Source organism: Phaseolus vulgaris, chromosome 6, assembly GCF_051622355.1.
Source record: "Phaseolus vulgaris cultivar YP4 chromosome 6, ASM5162235v1, whole genome shotgun sequence".
Classification (NCBI taxonomy): Eukaryota; Viridiplantae; Streptophyta; class Magnoliopsida; order Fabales; family Fabaceae; genus Phaseolus; species Phaseolus vulgaris.
This window is the reverse complement of record NC_143503.1, coordinates 30,011,658-30,029,397: the sequence shown is the minus strand read 5'-3', so window position 1 is coordinate 30,029,397 and position 17,740 is coordinate 30,011,658. Positions and strand designations below refer to the sequence as shown.

General features: G+C 31.5%; 3 protein-coding genes across 10 annotated transcripts; 2 read left to right on the top strand and 1 right to left on the bottom strand.

Annotated features, from left to right (window-relative positions):
• The first annotated feature begins 1,863 nt into the window (after positions 1-1,863).
• Positions 1,864-5,187, top strand: LOC137832033 (KRR1 family protein). The gene is made up of 3 exons (XM_068639999.2): positions 1,864-1,966; positions 2,514-4,667; positions 4,903-5,187. Exon 2 carries the CDS (start codon positions 2,600-2,602, stop codon positions 4,643-4,645), a length of 2,046 nt encoding a protein of 681 aa, XP_068496100.1. The 5' UTR covers positions 1,864-1,966; positions 2,514-2,599; the 3' UTR covers positions 4,646-4,667; positions 4,903-5,187.
• On the bottom strand, positions 5,130-11,557 carry LOC137832035 (6-phosphogluconate dehydrogenase family protein). Of its 7 annotated transcripts, none has more exons than XM_068640006.2 (10): positions 11,229-11,557; positions 11,054-11,142; positions 10,234-10,348; positions 9,433-9,583; positions 8,146-8,228; positions 7,529-7,624; positions 7,305-7,447; positions 6,477-6,561; positions 6,022-6,101; positions 5,130-5,353 (listed from the first exon to the last, which is right to left on the bottom strand). In XM_068640006.2, the coding sequence occupies exons 2-10, from the start codon at positions 11,113-11,115 to the stop codon at positions 5,182-5,184; spliced, it is 987 nt and encodes a 328-aa protein (XP_068496107.1). In that variant the 5' UTR covers positions 11,116-11,142; positions 11,229-11,557; the 3' UTR covers positions 5,130-5,181. The 7 variants fall into 7 exon arrangements, 6 of the variants coding, with proteins under 6 accessions (XP_068496107.1, XP_068496108.1, XP_068496102.1 ...); XM_068640007.2 differs by having other exon boundaries at positions 5,130-5,348; XM_068640001.2 differs by having other exon boundaries at positions 11,302-11,557.
• A 2,685-nt stretch (positions 11,558-14,242) lies between these two features.
• LOC137832018 (uncharacterized) lies at positions 14,243-17,243 on the top strand. Of its 2 annotated transcripts, none has more exons than XM_068639972.2 (4): positions 14,243-14,498; positions 14,819-15,655; positions 16,383-16,541; positions 16,848-17,243. In XM_068639972.2, exons 2-4 carry the CDS (start codon positions 14,828-14,830, stop codon positions 17,073-17,075), a joined length of 1,215 nt encoding a protein of 404 aa, XP_068496073.2. In that variant the 5' UTR covers positions 14,243-14,498; positions 14,819-14,827; the 3' UTR covers positions 17,076-17,243. The 2 variants fall into 2 exon arrangements, with proteins under 2 accessions (XP_068496073.2, XP_090160166.1); XM_090304040.1 differs by having other exon boundaries at positions 14,431-14,498; positions 14,802-15,655.
• Positions 17,244-17,740: the final 497 nt, after the last annotated feature.

Below are 17,740 nucleotides of genomic sequence, written 5' to 3'. Positions count from 1 at the left end.
TTTTTAGATCCCGTAAAAACAATTTGTATTGAAAATTTGAAGCTGAAATTTAAGCAAATCGATGTTTGAAATTTTATTTTCGTAAATTTGGTTTACAATGTGAAATTAACTATTTTGAATGTTACTAATTTGGTTCTACTATTTTAAAATATAAAAAAGTCATTATATATAAAAAATTGATTCCAAAATTTAAATTATATTCGTGTTTTTATTCAACGTTTCATTTTTTTTTAAAATTTATCTATTCTTGAAATATTTTTCCAAATTACTCCTGATATATATATATATATATATATAAACACCTATGTGACGAGTTAGGGCACAAGTATTCTGTTAAGAGGAAATTGTTAGTATGATTAGTTGATAAACATAGCACATACAATAACACGGATACTGATATAACACAAACATGGATATGAAAATACATATAATTTCTAAAATGTAGGACATGAGACATTGATTTATATATTATATAATTACGAATTATATAAATTGATAATAAAGATTGACATACACAAGTATGTTTCAGTTTTTTTTAGAGTAGAAACAAGTTTCTTATTTTTATAATCGTAATAAAAATTTATATAATAAATTATAATTTTTTGAGAAAATTAATGTATTTTTTATTTTAAAAATTGTGTTAAGGTCGTACTAAAATTATAAAAAATTTAATAAATTTTTTTTGAATTGAACATTTCAATTATAAACGTGTCGGACACGAACACGTTGTTTGAAAATTTGAAAAAAGTGAAGAAGCCTCATACAACTTAATTCCTTAATCATTTATTTATTTTATAAATATTGTATAATTTTCTTAATTAAAATATACTCTATCTGCTTTAAAAAAATTCTAAAGATAGCTTAAGAGGATATTGTTGATTTGATGGATGTTGGATAAGAAGATGGAAATAAGGGTTCTATCTTTAGATGACCATATAAAAAAAATATGAAAAAGAAAAATAATTATAAATAGGCAGATTGAGAAAAAGAAGATTGAAGATTTTTTTGTTTGTTGGATCTCTTAGTAATCAAAGTAAGTTTCTCTCACTGTTACAATTTAAGTGAAAATTATAGTTTCTAAAATCTTTATGATGTGCTGTAATTTTATTGATATATATATATATATATATATATATATAAATAAACTATCACCTACATTTGAATCTACATGAAAACTCATTAAAGAAAAAGAATGGATTTTTTTTTTCAGAATAATAAATAACTATGCAAAAAACACGAAAAAAAATAAGTTTCATAAATTTAATTATTTTTATTCATTTATATAGATCTGGACGCGATTTTTTTTATTAAGTGTATTTTTTTAATATTAACAATAAACTCTTACGTTTTTTTAAAAAAAAAACTCTTATCACGTGCGTACAATAATCTGTATTGTCTCGCATATAAATGTTGAACTTAAATATATATTTTACAGTTTGTTTAATGATTTTATCGTTTGTTTTTTTTTTCACATATTTTTTTAATTTCATGTAATCAACCAAATGTATTAAATGTAATAAAAGAAGTCGTTTATATTTTTAATTTTTTCAACTTTTATTTATGACATTTTAACATGCGTTACAATTTAATAAATAGGTAAAATGTATATAAATTAAAAAAGATATAACAATTTGATAATAAAATTCATAAAATATAAGGAAATAATAAAATGTGAAATTATTTAATGGTATATTTTGTATTGTTGTAGAATATTTGCAGAATAAGATTGATTTAATTTAAGTAAGGAAAATTGGCGTAGTTTAGTAAATTGAATTGTGTTTCAGAAACAAATTATTGGATCGGGTGGGTGAGTGGTTTCGGGTCGGGTCATACCAGTTAGATTAAAAAAATAAAAAACAAATTAGGGTTGGGTGGGGCATGAGAAATTCAGAAGCGAGTCTCTCTTTAGAATCCCTCTCCGCAGTGTTCGCTCAATTTCTTTCCGGCGTCAAGTTAGCCATCTACGGTGCGTCCATTGTCAACGCACAGTTAGCTTTTTTTCTTATTAGGATTATGTTAATCGGATTAACGTTTATTGCAATTCAAATTTTTAATGCCTTTTCCCTATGCTGTTCTTTGTATTGCATTCCCTGTCATGTGACTTCGATTACAATAACTTTCCAACCTTTTTCCTGTGTTCTGTACTTAATTATTTAGTTTCCAAACCACACTGCAAGTGCCCTTGTGTTTGTTATGTTGGTACTCTGTATTTTATCTCTCTGGGTGATTTATCTCTTCTTGTCCCTGTTCTGTATTCTAGCTGTTTGATGATGTTCCTTACACCTAACAGGTTAATTGTGTTTAATATTTACAAAAATGAAAAATAAAAGCAAATATTTATGTTAAAAAGTGTTATGTTCCTGCAAATTTGAAACAATGTGTTACTGTATGAGAGGATTATAGTTATATTTCTTTCGGGTTCTTGTTTGACCCCCTACAAGTTCTGTTGTATGCTTTTTCCAAATTTCCTGTATTAACGCAATGCTCGGTATATGTATGTATGGAAATTTCAGATTATATGCTGAGCGTATCTTTGGAGGATCTGGAATTTTGGCAAGATTAATTTTGTAGTGATTAGCGTTGTCACACTGTGTAGAGAATGCCTCTTCAACTTTTTGATGGCAGTGATTCTGAAAATGATGACATTTCAAAAATCAAGATAGATGAGGGGTATGCTCGCAAGTTTGAGCACAACAAGAAGCGGGAGGACCTCCAGCGGTTTGAGGAATTAAAAAAGAAGGGTGTTATTGACTCATCTTCACCCTCGCATTCTAGAGGCGAGGAAGACTCTGAGTCTGAGGCATCGGATGATGATGACTATGAGAAACTTGTTAATTCTAGAAAGAGTGACAGGGAGTTCTTCGATGCCTTAATTAAGGTGAAGAAACAAGATCCTATTCTTAAGCAAAAGGATGTTAGGCTTTTTGGTACGGATGATAACAGTGATGATGAGGAGGAGAATTTTAAATCAGAAGACAAAAGGGGTGAAAAGCCAATGTATTTGAAGGATGTGAACGCAAAGCATTTGATTGAGGAGGGGGCAGATTTTGGCCATGAAGAAGAGGAAATGGAGGAAAAGGGAAAGCGAAAGGGCAAGAAGGTAATGTCTTCCAAAGATGAGCATTTTGTTAATAAAGATGGGAAGAAGACTTATGGTGATGAGCTAGAGGAATTGAAAAGGGATTTTCGGAGAGCTGTAGAAAAGGAGGGTTTGGAGGATGGTGAAGAAGAGTTTTTCACTGTAAAGGGGGAGGTGGGTGAAGAGGATAAAGTAGATAGTGATGACAAGGAACTTGAGGATAAGTTGGATGAATATTTTGGTGGAGATGTAGAATCAAATGAAAATTCTAAGTTTCTGAGAAGCTATTTCATGAACAAAATGTGGATTGACAAGAATGGAAAGAATTTGAATGCTGGAGAGGATGAGTTGCAAGAGATTTCTGAGGATGAGATGGAGCTCGAAAGACAAGAAGAATATGAGTATAGATTTCAGGAAAATCCAGGAGATAGGGTGTTGGGTCATGCTCGAAAAGTGGAGGAATCAGTGAGGAAGAAGACAAATACAAGGAGAGAGCAGAGAAAGAGCAAGGAGGAGAGAATGGCTATAGCACAAAAGGAGAGGGAGGAGGAGTTGAAGCATTTAAAAAATTTGAAGAAGCAGGAGATACAGGAGAAGGTTAAAAAGATAATGAAGACCGCAGGGATCAATGATGATGATCTCATCCCGTTGTCTATGGCAGAAATTGAAGAGGAATTTAACCCAGAGGAGTATGATAGAATGATGAAGGCGGCATTTGATGATAAATATTATAATGCAGAGGATGCTGACCCTGACTTTTGTAGTGACAACGATGACATTGAGAAGCCAGATTTTGAAAAGGAGGATGAATTACTTGGGCTTCCTAAAGGCTGGGATGCATGCGGATCTAATGGTGGGTTTTTAGCTGCAAGGGAAAAAGTGTTGAAAGAAAAGATTGAGAATACCAGTGATGATGATCTCCCAGATGGAGGAGAGGAAGAAGGAGTAGAGGAAGAAGGAGATGAGGAAGAAGAGAAGATTCCCGAGGAAGGTAGTCGGAAGAGGAAGCGCAAAACAGCACTTTTGGAGAAAGCAAGACAGGCAATGATGGATGAGTACTATAAATTAGATTACGAGGACACAATAGGGGACCTGAAGACTAGATTCAAGTATGCTAAAACAAAACCAAGTAGATTTGGCATGAGTGCCTCAGAGATACTATTAATGGAAGACAAGGAATTGAATCAATATGTATCCTTGAAAAAGCTTGCTCCCTACCGGGACGAAGAATGGAAACTAAGCCGACAAAAAAGATACGCGCTGAAGATGAGGGCTAAGGAGCTTCTACGTGCAGCAAGTTTGGATAAGAAGAAAAAGCTTCTACGTGCAGCAAGTTTGGACAAGAAGAAAAGGAAGAAGTCAAATGTTGATTCTGGCAAGAAAACTTCATCAAAAAGTGTTGTGGAGAAAGAAGAAGCAAGCCCGGAAGAATCAAATATTAATACGGATAATTTATCAAGGAAAGCCAAGAGAAGGCTACAAGGGGCTAAGTTGAAGTCATCACAATCGAGGCTGGAGTTATATGGCAAAATCCCCTCAAAATCCAAGCATGGAGGAAAGCACTGAAAGTTGTCAATAATTTTTGCAGGTAATAATTACTTTAACGCGTGGTTAATTTGAACTAGCTATATTAGAATTCAATGGTTTAATGAAACATTTTCTTCTGCTTACTTAACAAGAAGATTTATTTTAAACTAGTGTGATTAATTATATTCAGTTACAATTGAAGTAGTACCGTATCAAGTTTATTTATTTTTTGAAAAAGATTTGTCTCCCCCGCCACAACCTCGTCCGCAAGTAACTTACTTTTGGGTGTTTTGCAGAAGGAACCTACTAACCGAGGAACTTAATATTTAGAAGAGGATTGGAGCTTCATGTTGCAAAATACTGAGTGGTGGATGTGTTGTCCAAAGTGTTTTCTCCGAATTAGATTAAATGGAATTTGTCAGTAAACTGTCAGTTGGACCTGCAATTCGTTTTGACCAAAAGTTGGTGCTCGTTTTTGTATTTTTTTAATATAGCATTTAGAATTTGTGCTTTACTATTTGTCTGTCTCGTGGATTCACTAGTTCTTTCTGATTGAATTCAAGTTGCAACTGTTTCTACAACTTAATTGAGCCCAATTGGACTTCGTGGCAAATATGTATACAAGTATACAACCAACTTATTAATTTACTGATCGTTGGGCTCGTCCAGGCCTGAGTAATAATGACGAAAAGCACAGGAAAAGTCTTTGGCTTCATGGCCATCGCTGCAGAGCTCAGTATATCTGCACTAAACAAAGTTCATTAGTAAATAAACTGCTTGTACTTCATATTCTCAGGACAAACAGAATTTGCACTTAAAGCTATTAATAGAGTTCATGTAGGAAATTATTTACTTCGGTTCCTCTGCCAAATCCAAATTATATTATACATCAACACCAGCATAACGTGTGTGCGTTTCTTTTGTAGTGTGGTAATGTGTTTTTTTGGATATTAATTTGCCAGTAAGATAGTAATTGATATAACTTCGTTGCAATGGCAAAGGCATGTCATTGCATAACGCCAAAGTGTTAGTTCAAGCTCAACTAATATATAAAGCACATTGGATAAATTTTCCCATTCATTCCTGATAAACTATTGAATTATGGGACCGAACATTCATGAATTTGGGAAATACAAACAGAATGTCATCCAACAATTTTGTGACCAATTATTTACCAAAATAATTAGTTAAAAAATGCACACTGATAGAGCCAAAATGAATTGATTTTTCTATATAAAAAAACACAATTTATTTTGCTTTAGTAAAAAAAAAAACACTGTTTGCACCTTAATGCTTAACCAACAGATTCATATTATGTTTTAAGCTCCAGAACCACAAGAATTTTAACCAGTGGATTTAACAGCTAGAGTTGTGCATGAAATGCCAATGCTATGCATGCAAAAAGAGGGACTTACATATTTTGAGCTTGTGATGTTAGTGGGAATTTGCATCCAGCCAGTTTAGCTGATTCTACTGCCAGGTTCAAGTCTTTAGCCTGGAGCACACACACAATTACTTTGACTTATTTTTAAGAACCTAAAATTCAAACTTCAGCAAACACTTACACACTTGTGTATAAAACTTAAAGTAAATAAATAATCCAATTGATCACAGAAAGAAAAAAAAAATCACAATAGACTTTACATTCAGTCTAGAAACATTTTTTTTTTATAAAAGTCTTTACTGGCAACTTATACATATTTTTGAATATGGAATCCAACATCAGATTTCACAAAACAAAAATGTAAGAAAGGATCCTGAGAAATGTATAAATGATCGCTTTGTAATGACTATTCATACTATAGATTTCCAAATGGTACAATTATCCAAATTAAACATGTGCAAGTAGAGTTAAGGGTCAGTTACTTACCATAAGCTTGGATGCAAACCCTCCTATATAATCCCGTGACGAGGGCACCCCTTCCATTAGCCCAGGAACTGGGTTGTAAGCATCACTGTAATTCATGCAACTACAACATATTAATTTGATACTCTAAAAACCAAAACTTTAACCTTCTAAAAAATTCCTTAAAGGTTATGTGAAAAATTTATTGCTAAAAAAGGAAGCATATTTTTGTTTTCAGGAGAAAACTACAAGTAAAAGGTCTCAATGAATATAACAAGACAACAGATACGTGGACTATCTTTTTGATGTAGTTAATTCTAGGAGCTTAAGGTCACTCCAAGAATTTAGGAAACGAAGGGAGGGAATTCCATTGGAAGAATGGATTTCAATTTGTATTGAGTTAAGAGGAAGAATTCAAGAATTACAATAGAAGTTTTTTCTATTTCCTTCTCATAGCAGCCTTATATAGCTATCTATACAGCTTCCTACCAACAGAGAAACAGAACCGTGTAACTGCCAAACTAACTTTGTCCTGTAACACTTTTCTAGGAAAAAAATACCAATAACGAGTTTGGAATATGTCCTTTGTAGTGAAGCTAAGTAAAATCAACTAGTTATGTGTCTCTCAGACTATGTACTTCAACATTATGGCCTATTGAATTTCATGGTACTTTCATTTGTATTAAGGGAACAATACTCCTTACCGATTCCTTTATACCTAGAATATGACAGCTACTAACTCTAAGGCCTTTAAGAATCCTTTCTACCACATTTTATTAATGATGGCGATGAAACCCATATAGTTCAGCAGATAATTGTCTCATTGAGTCAAGGGAAAAAAGAACCACATACCTACTCCAACAGCGAGCACTGGAGCAGTTAAATATATTTGTCAACGTGGTAGCAGAAACACCTAGAGATTGGCCTAGAGCAAGAGCTTCTGATATTCCCAGCATGCTCACAGCCAAAGCCAAATTATTGCAGATTTTTGCTGCCTAATAACAAAATCCAAGACTAATACGTGACTTACAGCTAAACAGGCATTTGGGAGTACCAATAAGTAATGTGTAACTTACGGAACCACTTCCTGCTCCACCACAATATATTGCACTTTTACCCATTGAAAAGAGTATGGGTTTTGCAGCAAGAAATGCTTCCTCAGAACCACCAACCTGGGGAAGTTCCATTACATGTTCATTACTCAATTTATTGCCAAAAACTAACAACTTTTTCTGTGACTGTTTTAGCAGTGTTACCCCATTCCCAGGGGCAATTCATGACAGTACAGCCTTTTTAAATTAGCCAATAGTACCTTTGATGCATTATACATAATATTGAGGCATGATTATAATCAAAATTTAACATCAAATTGAGAACGAACACACTAAACTATAGTGAACTCCTAGTTTGGTCATCAGATCATTAATTTGGTTGAATGATACTTTTTTGACACCAGAATAGTCTAACAGTTACTGCAAACTTGGAACAGATTGAGACTATAATTAATGTCTCTATTTTTTCAAACACCAAAATGGGAGTCTACTCTAAAAATTAACATCTTCAATGGGAATTGGAAAAATTAGTGATACAATGTTCGTTTGGTTTCTGGCAACAAACACATGGCCATTAAGCTACAATTATATCATAGTTTTATGTAAACTTTCTGCATGTTAAAATAAAACAGTAACAATACCATAAAAGTAAGAGTCCCAGCTTCAGCTGCAGTTACACTTCCGGATACTGGAGCATCTAACTTGAAAGGTCTTTCCCAATCACCTACACAACATATAATAATCATTGAGTAGTACCACCACATTAAAGGAGTAAATTGTTCTTTTCTTTTTTTCTTTATAAAAGCTTTCATGTTAGACATTACTATGAAACTTGACATCTCAGCTAGGCTGACACCTCAAGTAATAACAATCATCTGCCAAAATGAGTAAATTGTTCGACAACCTACTGATTGCTTGAAAAAATAGACAAGGAGGATGTTATGACAGCCCCTCTATACATTCATAAAGAAGAATATAACAAGACAACTTATACTCTACAAGACTTTATCTAACACCTACACATTTTCATTTCAGACCCATCCTCAAAATGAATACAGATTTGAATTCTATTTGCGAAGCAATGCCTGATGATATAATGTGAAAATCTACTCATTCTAAAAGCTAGACTACTGAACAAAGAAAGTGGTGGGCAATTTTCAGTTTGGAATCAGTTTGGTTGTAGTAGTAGTTCTACACTAATTTTACACATTCCTTAACTAGAGATCTGTTATTAACTTCAAAATCAATTAAAATGTTGAAGGAACATCATGCAACACAATGACTGAAATTAGATTCATCCTTATGAGAAGGACAGGTGGACTAATAGAAATAACATTAGAAACATTTGCCACATATGATTGATAAAAGAAACAAACTCTGAAGTAGCAATGGTTTAAGAGCTTCAGAAAATAAATTACAGAATCTTTATTAAATATTTGAATGGCAAGATAACATTAGAAACATTTGCAACATATGAGTGACAAAGAAAATAAACTCAAAGGTAGAAAATGTTAAGAGCTTCAGAAAATAAATTAAAGGATCTTTATAAAATATTTAAAATGGAAAGATAAATAAAATGCAGAACCCCAGCTTTGTGATTTCAACAATAGACATGATAATACTCGGGTTTCTGTGCGAGACCAAAATAAACAGACACATAACGAGACAAGTGTTAAACATATTCCATGAAGAGGATAAAAGTTCCACTCAAGTTTTATACAAATACCAGAATTTTGTGAATTGGATAGCATAACCATATACAAAAGTGAAAGACATTTTCATAAAATGGTCAAGGATTTTCCATTAGAACAAATTATCACGAATGAGTATGATAAAACTAATTCTATGGTGCTAAAAGGACTAAGAAATTCATACATGAAAATTCAAGTTACAATAATATACTAGGTTGACATTTCACTTCATGTTACCTTTCTTTTCTTTTAGAATGTGATTAGAAACTGTAGCAGAAAGATTTCTTGATGTTTCTGGATCAATAGTGGATGAATCTAACAACAACCATGGCCTTAGGAGTTTTCCACCATGAAGCAAACCATTTGTTCCAGTGTAAACATCAATCACCTACTTAAATTAAATATGGATGTTATTTTGGTGTCAGAACAAAGTCATATAATAATATTGGGAGCATTATGACAAATCATTGAAACCTGAAATATCCTAAATGAGATATTCAGGTGCACACCTTAGAAAACTGTTCAGCTAAATAACAATTTATAATTCAAGGAAGTCTGCAATTGACGCTACCATTTATATAAAGCTAAAGCTAAAAATGGCAGAACGAATACAATCAGACTATACAATAATTTGACACAAGGATTGACTATTAAATAAGTTCATTTATATGCCTACAAATATATATTACAAATCCTATGTTATTTCAGTTAATGTGCTACACTAGGTTAAATAGGGAACAATTGATGAAAAAAATGAGAAAATATTAGGTTTTATCATGTTACAGGATCAGAAGCCATCACTTTTTTTTGCATATATGACAGCATTACAGGTTACATAAAACATTTTCCAAATTCTTTTTACCAAAGAAACTATATGGAGAAGTTGACAATCTTATAATCTGAGCCAGTTTACAGAAAAGTTGAAATCATAATTCAAATATTAAGTTGTTGAAGAACTATCCAAGAAACTGAAGCCATGAAAGATGTAATGTATTCACATGTAAGGGAATGACTTTTGAAACTAATGATCGTACTCACGTGGGCAGAAGTAGGTAACATTGTGATTACAATATCACTTGCTTCTGAAACTTCATAAGGTGTTTTCTTTGTGGGGATTCCCATCTGAGAGAACATCTCTAGAACATCAGAGTTTCTGCCAATTTTTAACAAATTCAATTAAAAACACCACAAGCATTCTGCTTAAAAGAGTAAAATTTGAAACAACTGAAAGGCTGGGATGGAGGCCCAAATAAAAACAGAGTAAGCAAACAGCTTAAGGATTCTAGGATGATCTTAGAATATTAGAATGTATTTTTACTTTATATTTTTAATTTCCCTTCGGAGAGTGACACACTTGTGGCTCATTTTTCAGTTGTTGACATCTTTTAGGTTTAAGGGTATTCCTAGTATACCAATAATAAAAAATATCAATCTTTACTTTTATCTTTTCAATACTTCTTTAATGGCAGATGAGTTTAGTCTTACAGTAGTGTAGCTTTCAGCTTTCCTACCAAAAACCCAATTATATTAACAGTGCAATTAACTCAGACTCCCCTTATGAATCATACTCTCAAATATCTATATTTTATGAAGAAAAATGATTTTTTGACACCCCATTTTTCTTTTGCTCCAAATTACACTTTTGGATTACTTATGTGATAGGGGTATTTTGGTAAAATAATAGACATAAATGAGATATAATTTGGAGCATTGGTGTCAAATTATCACTACTCATGACTTGTAATTTGGATTACTTTTATGAATTGCCCCTACAAATGAAATGAAAAAATACAGTACTGTCAGAGGACAGATTTAAGAACAAAGGCATGATAAGATCAGGAAATGCTTAAAAGATTACAAGTCATGAACTGTAAGACTGAATCCAGCTTTGATCAGATTATTTGCCATTCGGGACCCCATATTTCCAAGTCCAATGAATCCAATATTCTGCAGTGCATCAGCGAGGAGAAAGTGAAAATTTACAAAGCATGCATCAACTTAACAAGTAACAAGTCAAACAAAAGGGTGCATACTCATTGCCACATTCCAGTGTAACTCAATTTCAGCTTAGGAAGGCAAAAATCAATGATAAAATTAGACAGAGACCTGCAACTGACGAGGGGAAGCCTGTGCCGAAGAGAAAGTGCGTATTGAAAAACATTTCGAAAGAGAAAGCAAAGATTTCACCCTGCAAATCGCCATAGATACCTTTTCTATCTGTGTTTCTTTTTTCAGTTCAATTTCTTATCGTGACACCTTCTTTTGTTGCAAAATAAGATGAGACATTCACAGTGGAACCACGTAACCACGTGCTTTTATAGAAGATCAATTTAAATACGAAACAAACTTCAGTGTCAGCATGTTAGTCTCAGGTAACCCTTGTATATGAAAACTTGTTTACTGTTACAGTCAAAACGTAATATCGTTGCATGCTAAATTGGTGTTCATTTCTATTTCTTTACCTGACAAAAGTTAGGGTTCCTGCACCCCATCAATTTTCAAAAAGAATGTTTTACCCTTTTTTAAATGATTTCCCGATTTTTTTTTCAAAAACTTTTTGCAACATACATTTTAAAATTCAACAAATATATTTTCAGAAAACATTTTCCAAAAAAAAAAATTGGAATAAACTTTCCAGAACATATATAATACATTTTAGAAAGAACTTTTTGAAAATTTTGAAATTATATGCATTCAAAGATAATATATATATATATGCAACAAGACGGAAAAAATTAAGGCTCTGCTTCAATGGTTTTACTGTTCAAAAGGAAGGATGTGAATGAATATCCATGGTTGGATCAAGGGATGTGCAGGAAAAGGAGAGAGTGAATATAAACACGACACGGATACGCCCATTTAAGAGAAGTGTCCGAGCCTCATAGATGAACAATGATAACCCCATAAAACCGGTTCATAGGGTTGAGGTTTGCACCAACTTATATACTATGAAAGGCTTTAATCTCTAGTCGATGTGGGATCTTCAACAATATGTTTCGATAATATTAAATAACTCGTATTTTTTTTAAATAATTATTTAATAGTATCGAAATAAATTATTTAATTGTACAAAAAATAATTTAAAATATTTTAACCAACTCAAATTTACACAAAAATACATCATATTTCATTATTTAAATATTTATAAATACAAGGGTAAATTTATAAACTTATATTTTACACTTTAAAAAAAATAAAAAAATCTCATTATATCACTCACAAACTTGTATAAACTTTCCTCACACATCCACTCTAACATACAACAATCCAAACAATCTCACTTTCTTCGCACTTTCCTCTCACATCCTCACACATCCACTCTCTCAAATCTTCACACATTCACTCCCCATCCAAACTATCGGTTAAAGATAAGAATATATGATATAGTATGTGTTGATAAAATAAGTCGGAAAAGTATAAAAGATCTGGTGACAGAGTATACAATATTCGGCCTGAAATAGCAATTTAATCAAAAAATGTATATAATTATAAATTGGCAGTGAGCTTGGTGGTTGCTTCGGTAGTCTGTCAAAATTCACTTTTCTCATGTTGGCATACCAAATGATTGTGGTCCACTTTTTTTTTAAAACTAAAAATTAAAATAATGAATAATATTGTAGTTTAAATAATTAGTACTAATTTAATTAACAACTTAAATATTTATACGATTAAGTGTGTTTTTAATATATATATTAATTAAAAGTTTAAAAATTAAGAATTAAAAGTATCAATGTTTTTCAATAATTTAATACAAAGTTTATGTGAAAAAAAAGAATACAAATATTCTCTTGAGATGCAATCTCGTGTAAGGCAATATTTGGCAGAAGTTAATCTATGATATATGGTGATGTGTTGTTCAGAAAATATAACAAATATGTATAAAAGATAGAACAAGTCCATATTCAGAGCCTTTGCAATTGAATTCACAGAAAGCATATTTATGGGATGTTTACTACAAATACAATATTTGTGGTTGAAGAGTCAAAACAAAAATTTAAGTAAAGAAAATGACAATGGAAAAACCGAGTAAAAAAAAAGATTTAATTACTTAATTTGTCTTTATATTTGAGGTCAATATTCAATTTAGTACTGTAGTTTTACAAAAAATCAATTTGGTCCCTATGTTTTTTAAAATATATTTAAATTAATCTTTTCCGTTAAGTTTCTCCTACCAGCGTCAGGTGTTGCTTACTTAACAAAAGAATGTCTATGTGACAAAGAGAGTGTTTAGGTGGGAGAAAGAGAAAAGTGAGATTGAGAGTTATTATTATTATTATCATCATTATTATTATTACTGTTATTATTATTATTATAATTATAATTATTATTACTATTATTATTATAGGGACAAAAACATAATAAAATTTTAATAATATTCATGATGTTTAATAAATAATTATAAATATTAATTAATATTCACAATCAAATAAATATTTAATAAGTTGAAATTAACGGCAATATTATATGATTGTAATTTTCTTTATTATAAATAATGTATTTTCATCCATATAAAATTGCAATCAGATTAAAATATATTAAAGAAGTTTATTGAATATGATGGATGAGTTACAATAAATAAATCTCTTGTATTGATGTTGGATCACTACTTTTGAAAAGAAAGAAATGGTTGTAACTACGAGACTCAGACACTTCTCTTAAATGGGCGTATCCGTGTCGACATTCGTAGGACATTTATCGGTGAAGTGTTCAATTCAAAAAATATTTGTTGGATTTTTGAAAATTCTAATACGGTTCTAACATAATTTTAAAAGGTATAAATACAATAATTTTCTAAAAACTCAAATTTATTGTATAAATTTTTATTATGACTATAAAAATAAGGAATAAATTCTTTTGAACCAGTCATGAAAAATATCTTTCTGCTCCCAAAAAAATCTGAAACATACTTTTGCACATAAATATTTATTTTTAATTTATATAATTCAAAATTATATAATATATAGATCCGTGTCCCAGTGTCCTACATTTTAGAAATTATACGTATCTTTGTGTCCGTATCCGTGTGTCGTGTGTCTGTGCTAAGTAGATATGTAAACTTTCTGTATTATTAGTAAATTCTCACTCAACAACTTTCTTACTTTATGTAAAGCATTTAAACATAAACTCTTCAAATTCATTATCCATGCTTTTGTCAAACGTCCTTAGAGAGCATACCATAGCACAAGACTCCATCTATTGCTATATAAATCTTTGTTCATGGTTAACAATTGAACCATTGTGACTGAACAATCATTTCCTAGTTACTCCTCTCTCTTCTCAAACAACTTACCCTATTGTTTGAGGTATGTTCCTTCAACTTCCACTGCCACTATTTTCCACTTCTTGCAACATACTTTACAATCACATCTGTCATAAAAAGTTCTCAGAAACTTGAATATCACTATCCATTTGTCTCTTATGCACCGTCAAAATCAGCTAACATGCTTTGTTTCTGTTTGTTCATTAATTTTGTCATTTTATTACTTTGTTCTAAGCTTTAGTACAGAAGAAATATAATTTTTAAATTATACTGGTATGCATATCTTTGTTTTAGTTTTCTACTTTGGTTAGTGACTTGCTGAAGATGACACACTTTCCTTATAAAGATTATGCATACTAACAGATATTCCACATGAGATTTGCAACTCAAAATTGGGTGGTTTCATGGGCACTCTTACTTTTGGTGTCATGCACAATATACTCATCAACTGCTATGGGGAAACCTGAGAACAACATAAAAACATCAGTTTTTTTATCACCCAAGTTTGAGCTAGGCCCAGGGTCAGTTGCAAACAAATTTTATTATGATGTTGACTTTCCAAGAGGCCATATTGCACTCAAGAGTTTCAATGCGGAAGTGGTTGATGAGGCAGGGAAATCAGTATCTCTCCAAGAAACATATCTCCACCACTGGATTGTAATAAAATATCACCAACCTAAAAATGTGTCACACAATAACAACCAAACAGGTATTGTTTACCTGAGAAACAGTGGCTTGTGCCAGGAAAATGTTCTTGGCCAGTATTTTGGGCTTGGATCTGAAACAAGAGGAACTGCCAGTGATATTCCAGACCCATATGGGATAGAAATTGGAAACCCTTCAGAAATTCCAGATGGTTATGAGGAAAAGTGGTTTATCAATGTGCATGCTATTGACACAAGGGGTGTGGAAGATAGGGTGGGGTGCTTTGAGTGCAGTTGTGACCTATATAATGTTACAAAGGATGAGGATGGAAACCCTTTGAGTCCATCTTACAAAGGAGGTTTGGCCTGTTGCCCTGATAATTCTCAGTGCAGGTTGGAGAAAGGCTTCAAGGGTCCAAAGAGAAGCCTATATATGAGATACACTGTGAAGTGGATCAACTGGGATAACCATGTGGTGCCCCTTAAGATTTATATGCTTGATGTGACTGATGTTTTGAAGGTGTCCAAAGGAATGAGTCCAGAGCATACTTGCAAGGTAAGTGAAGTATTTCTCTATAAACTTATACTAAAAGATTACTTTACTCTGCAAGTTATGTTCAATAATTATATTAACACCTCGTGTGTTGCTTTTGTGAAGTACACCTATTTCTATACTAAGATTACACATTGACTTTATTATTAAATACTCATTCCAAAGCATTTTAAGATTGCAATACAACTTGATATAAAATTTCATCTTTTCTTGACTAAAACTGCATTGTTACTTTATCTCATCTATAGTTTTATTTTAGTTAAGATAGTTTCATAACAATCCTCCATACAATTATTAAACAAGGATGAGATTTCTGAAAAACAATAGTTTTAAAATAAAAATATAGAATGTGAATAAGGTGGAATGAGGGGTATCTTTAACTTTTATACATGGACTTTGAACCTTGTAGAAACTATTCTCAAAAAGTTTTTTCTTTTATATTTAAAGGGTAATATGTGAATTTAAAATCAACATTCAAGGTCCTTTTTTCTATCCTCTTAAATTCAAAGACCAAAAATTAGTTAACTCGCTTGCCATTCCAGATAAAAATACACTAGAATGATATCCTGTTATATTTGTTCACAAAATAAGTCCTAAAAATATGCACAAATCTGCTTCCAGAGGAGTATAGAATAGTTAGTTCACTTGTATATGTCTGAATAGCAATTTAATCAAAAAATGTATAATTTTATTAGATGTAAGTAACAAAGGATTTATATATTTGTTTCAGATTGAGTATCAGGTTGAATCTTGCAGCAAAGGCTACAACAGTAGTAGTGATTGCATTGATGTAAGGAAAACAAGCCTCTCAATGCAAACTGGTGGTTATGTCATATATAGTGTTGGTCATGTACACGCAGCTGCAACTGCTTCAACCCTATTCGCACAGGTGCTGTTCAATAATTATTTTCATTCTCAACAGATCAATATTCTTGCTGATTTAGTTCATTTTCTAGTAATTCTCTTTTCAATCTTTTTATTGCTATATACTTCTCTTCCTTCTCCTAATGAACTCTTCCAACATTCAACAGAAAATGTACAAGGAAAAAAGTTTTCCATGTAGTTTGTCGGGAATAGGATATCTGTGCTTCTTTTACTACTTTCAATGTCATTGTTACTTGATTTATACCTCCAATGGAAAAAACTTTTGAGATGTTAACTAAGTCTTTGAAATTTTTCTGTGAAAATAATTCAGGATGGAGGAGTTATTTGTTCTTCAATACCAAAATATGGAAATGGAAATGAAGCAGGAAATGAGAAAGGATATATTGTAGGAATGTCCACTTGTTATCCTAAACCAGGTACTATCAAAATAAAGGATGGTGAAACCATAACTCTAGAGATTAAATACAACAACAGCCAAATGCACAGTGGAGTGATGGGGCTTTTCTATATCTTGGTGGCTGAACAACTTCCACATTAACACAACCTTTCAAATTTCTGTGTCTTCATCATATCTGTGCTATCATTTTGGAAGTGGATCCAAGACACTATTCTATGATATCTATATGAATGTCAAATAAAATAAAGCCAGCACTGTGATTTGTAATATAATATTCCAGAATTTCAAGTGACCCATACTTGTCTATAACTATCCTTATGTCACCATCAATTTTTTAAAACCCGATCGATAATTGAATCAGTCAAAACATTGTTTCAAAATATAAAAGTTTAATCAGATTCAAATTAAGGTTGATTTAATATTAATAAATTATAACTACAAAAAATTATATTAAAAAATATAATATAATATTTTTATAATGTTAAAAATTAAAATAAAGGATATATTTATAGGTTCTTAACATTTATAATATATAATAAAAATTTAAATAAATAGTTTATCACACTTAAACTGAAATTTGAATAATACACATCAATATGTATTAATAGTAACAAGTTTATATTTGAAAATAACCAATATTTTCGATTGATTTTTATTTTTTTAAAGTTAAAATAATAAATTTTTTTATTCACCCTTTTTTTTTTACTAATTTTATCAATTTGATATCAATCTTATGTTTCATTTGGACAAAAAGGCATGTTAGTCAAGTAACTCTTGTATATGAAAACTTGTTTACTGTTACAGTA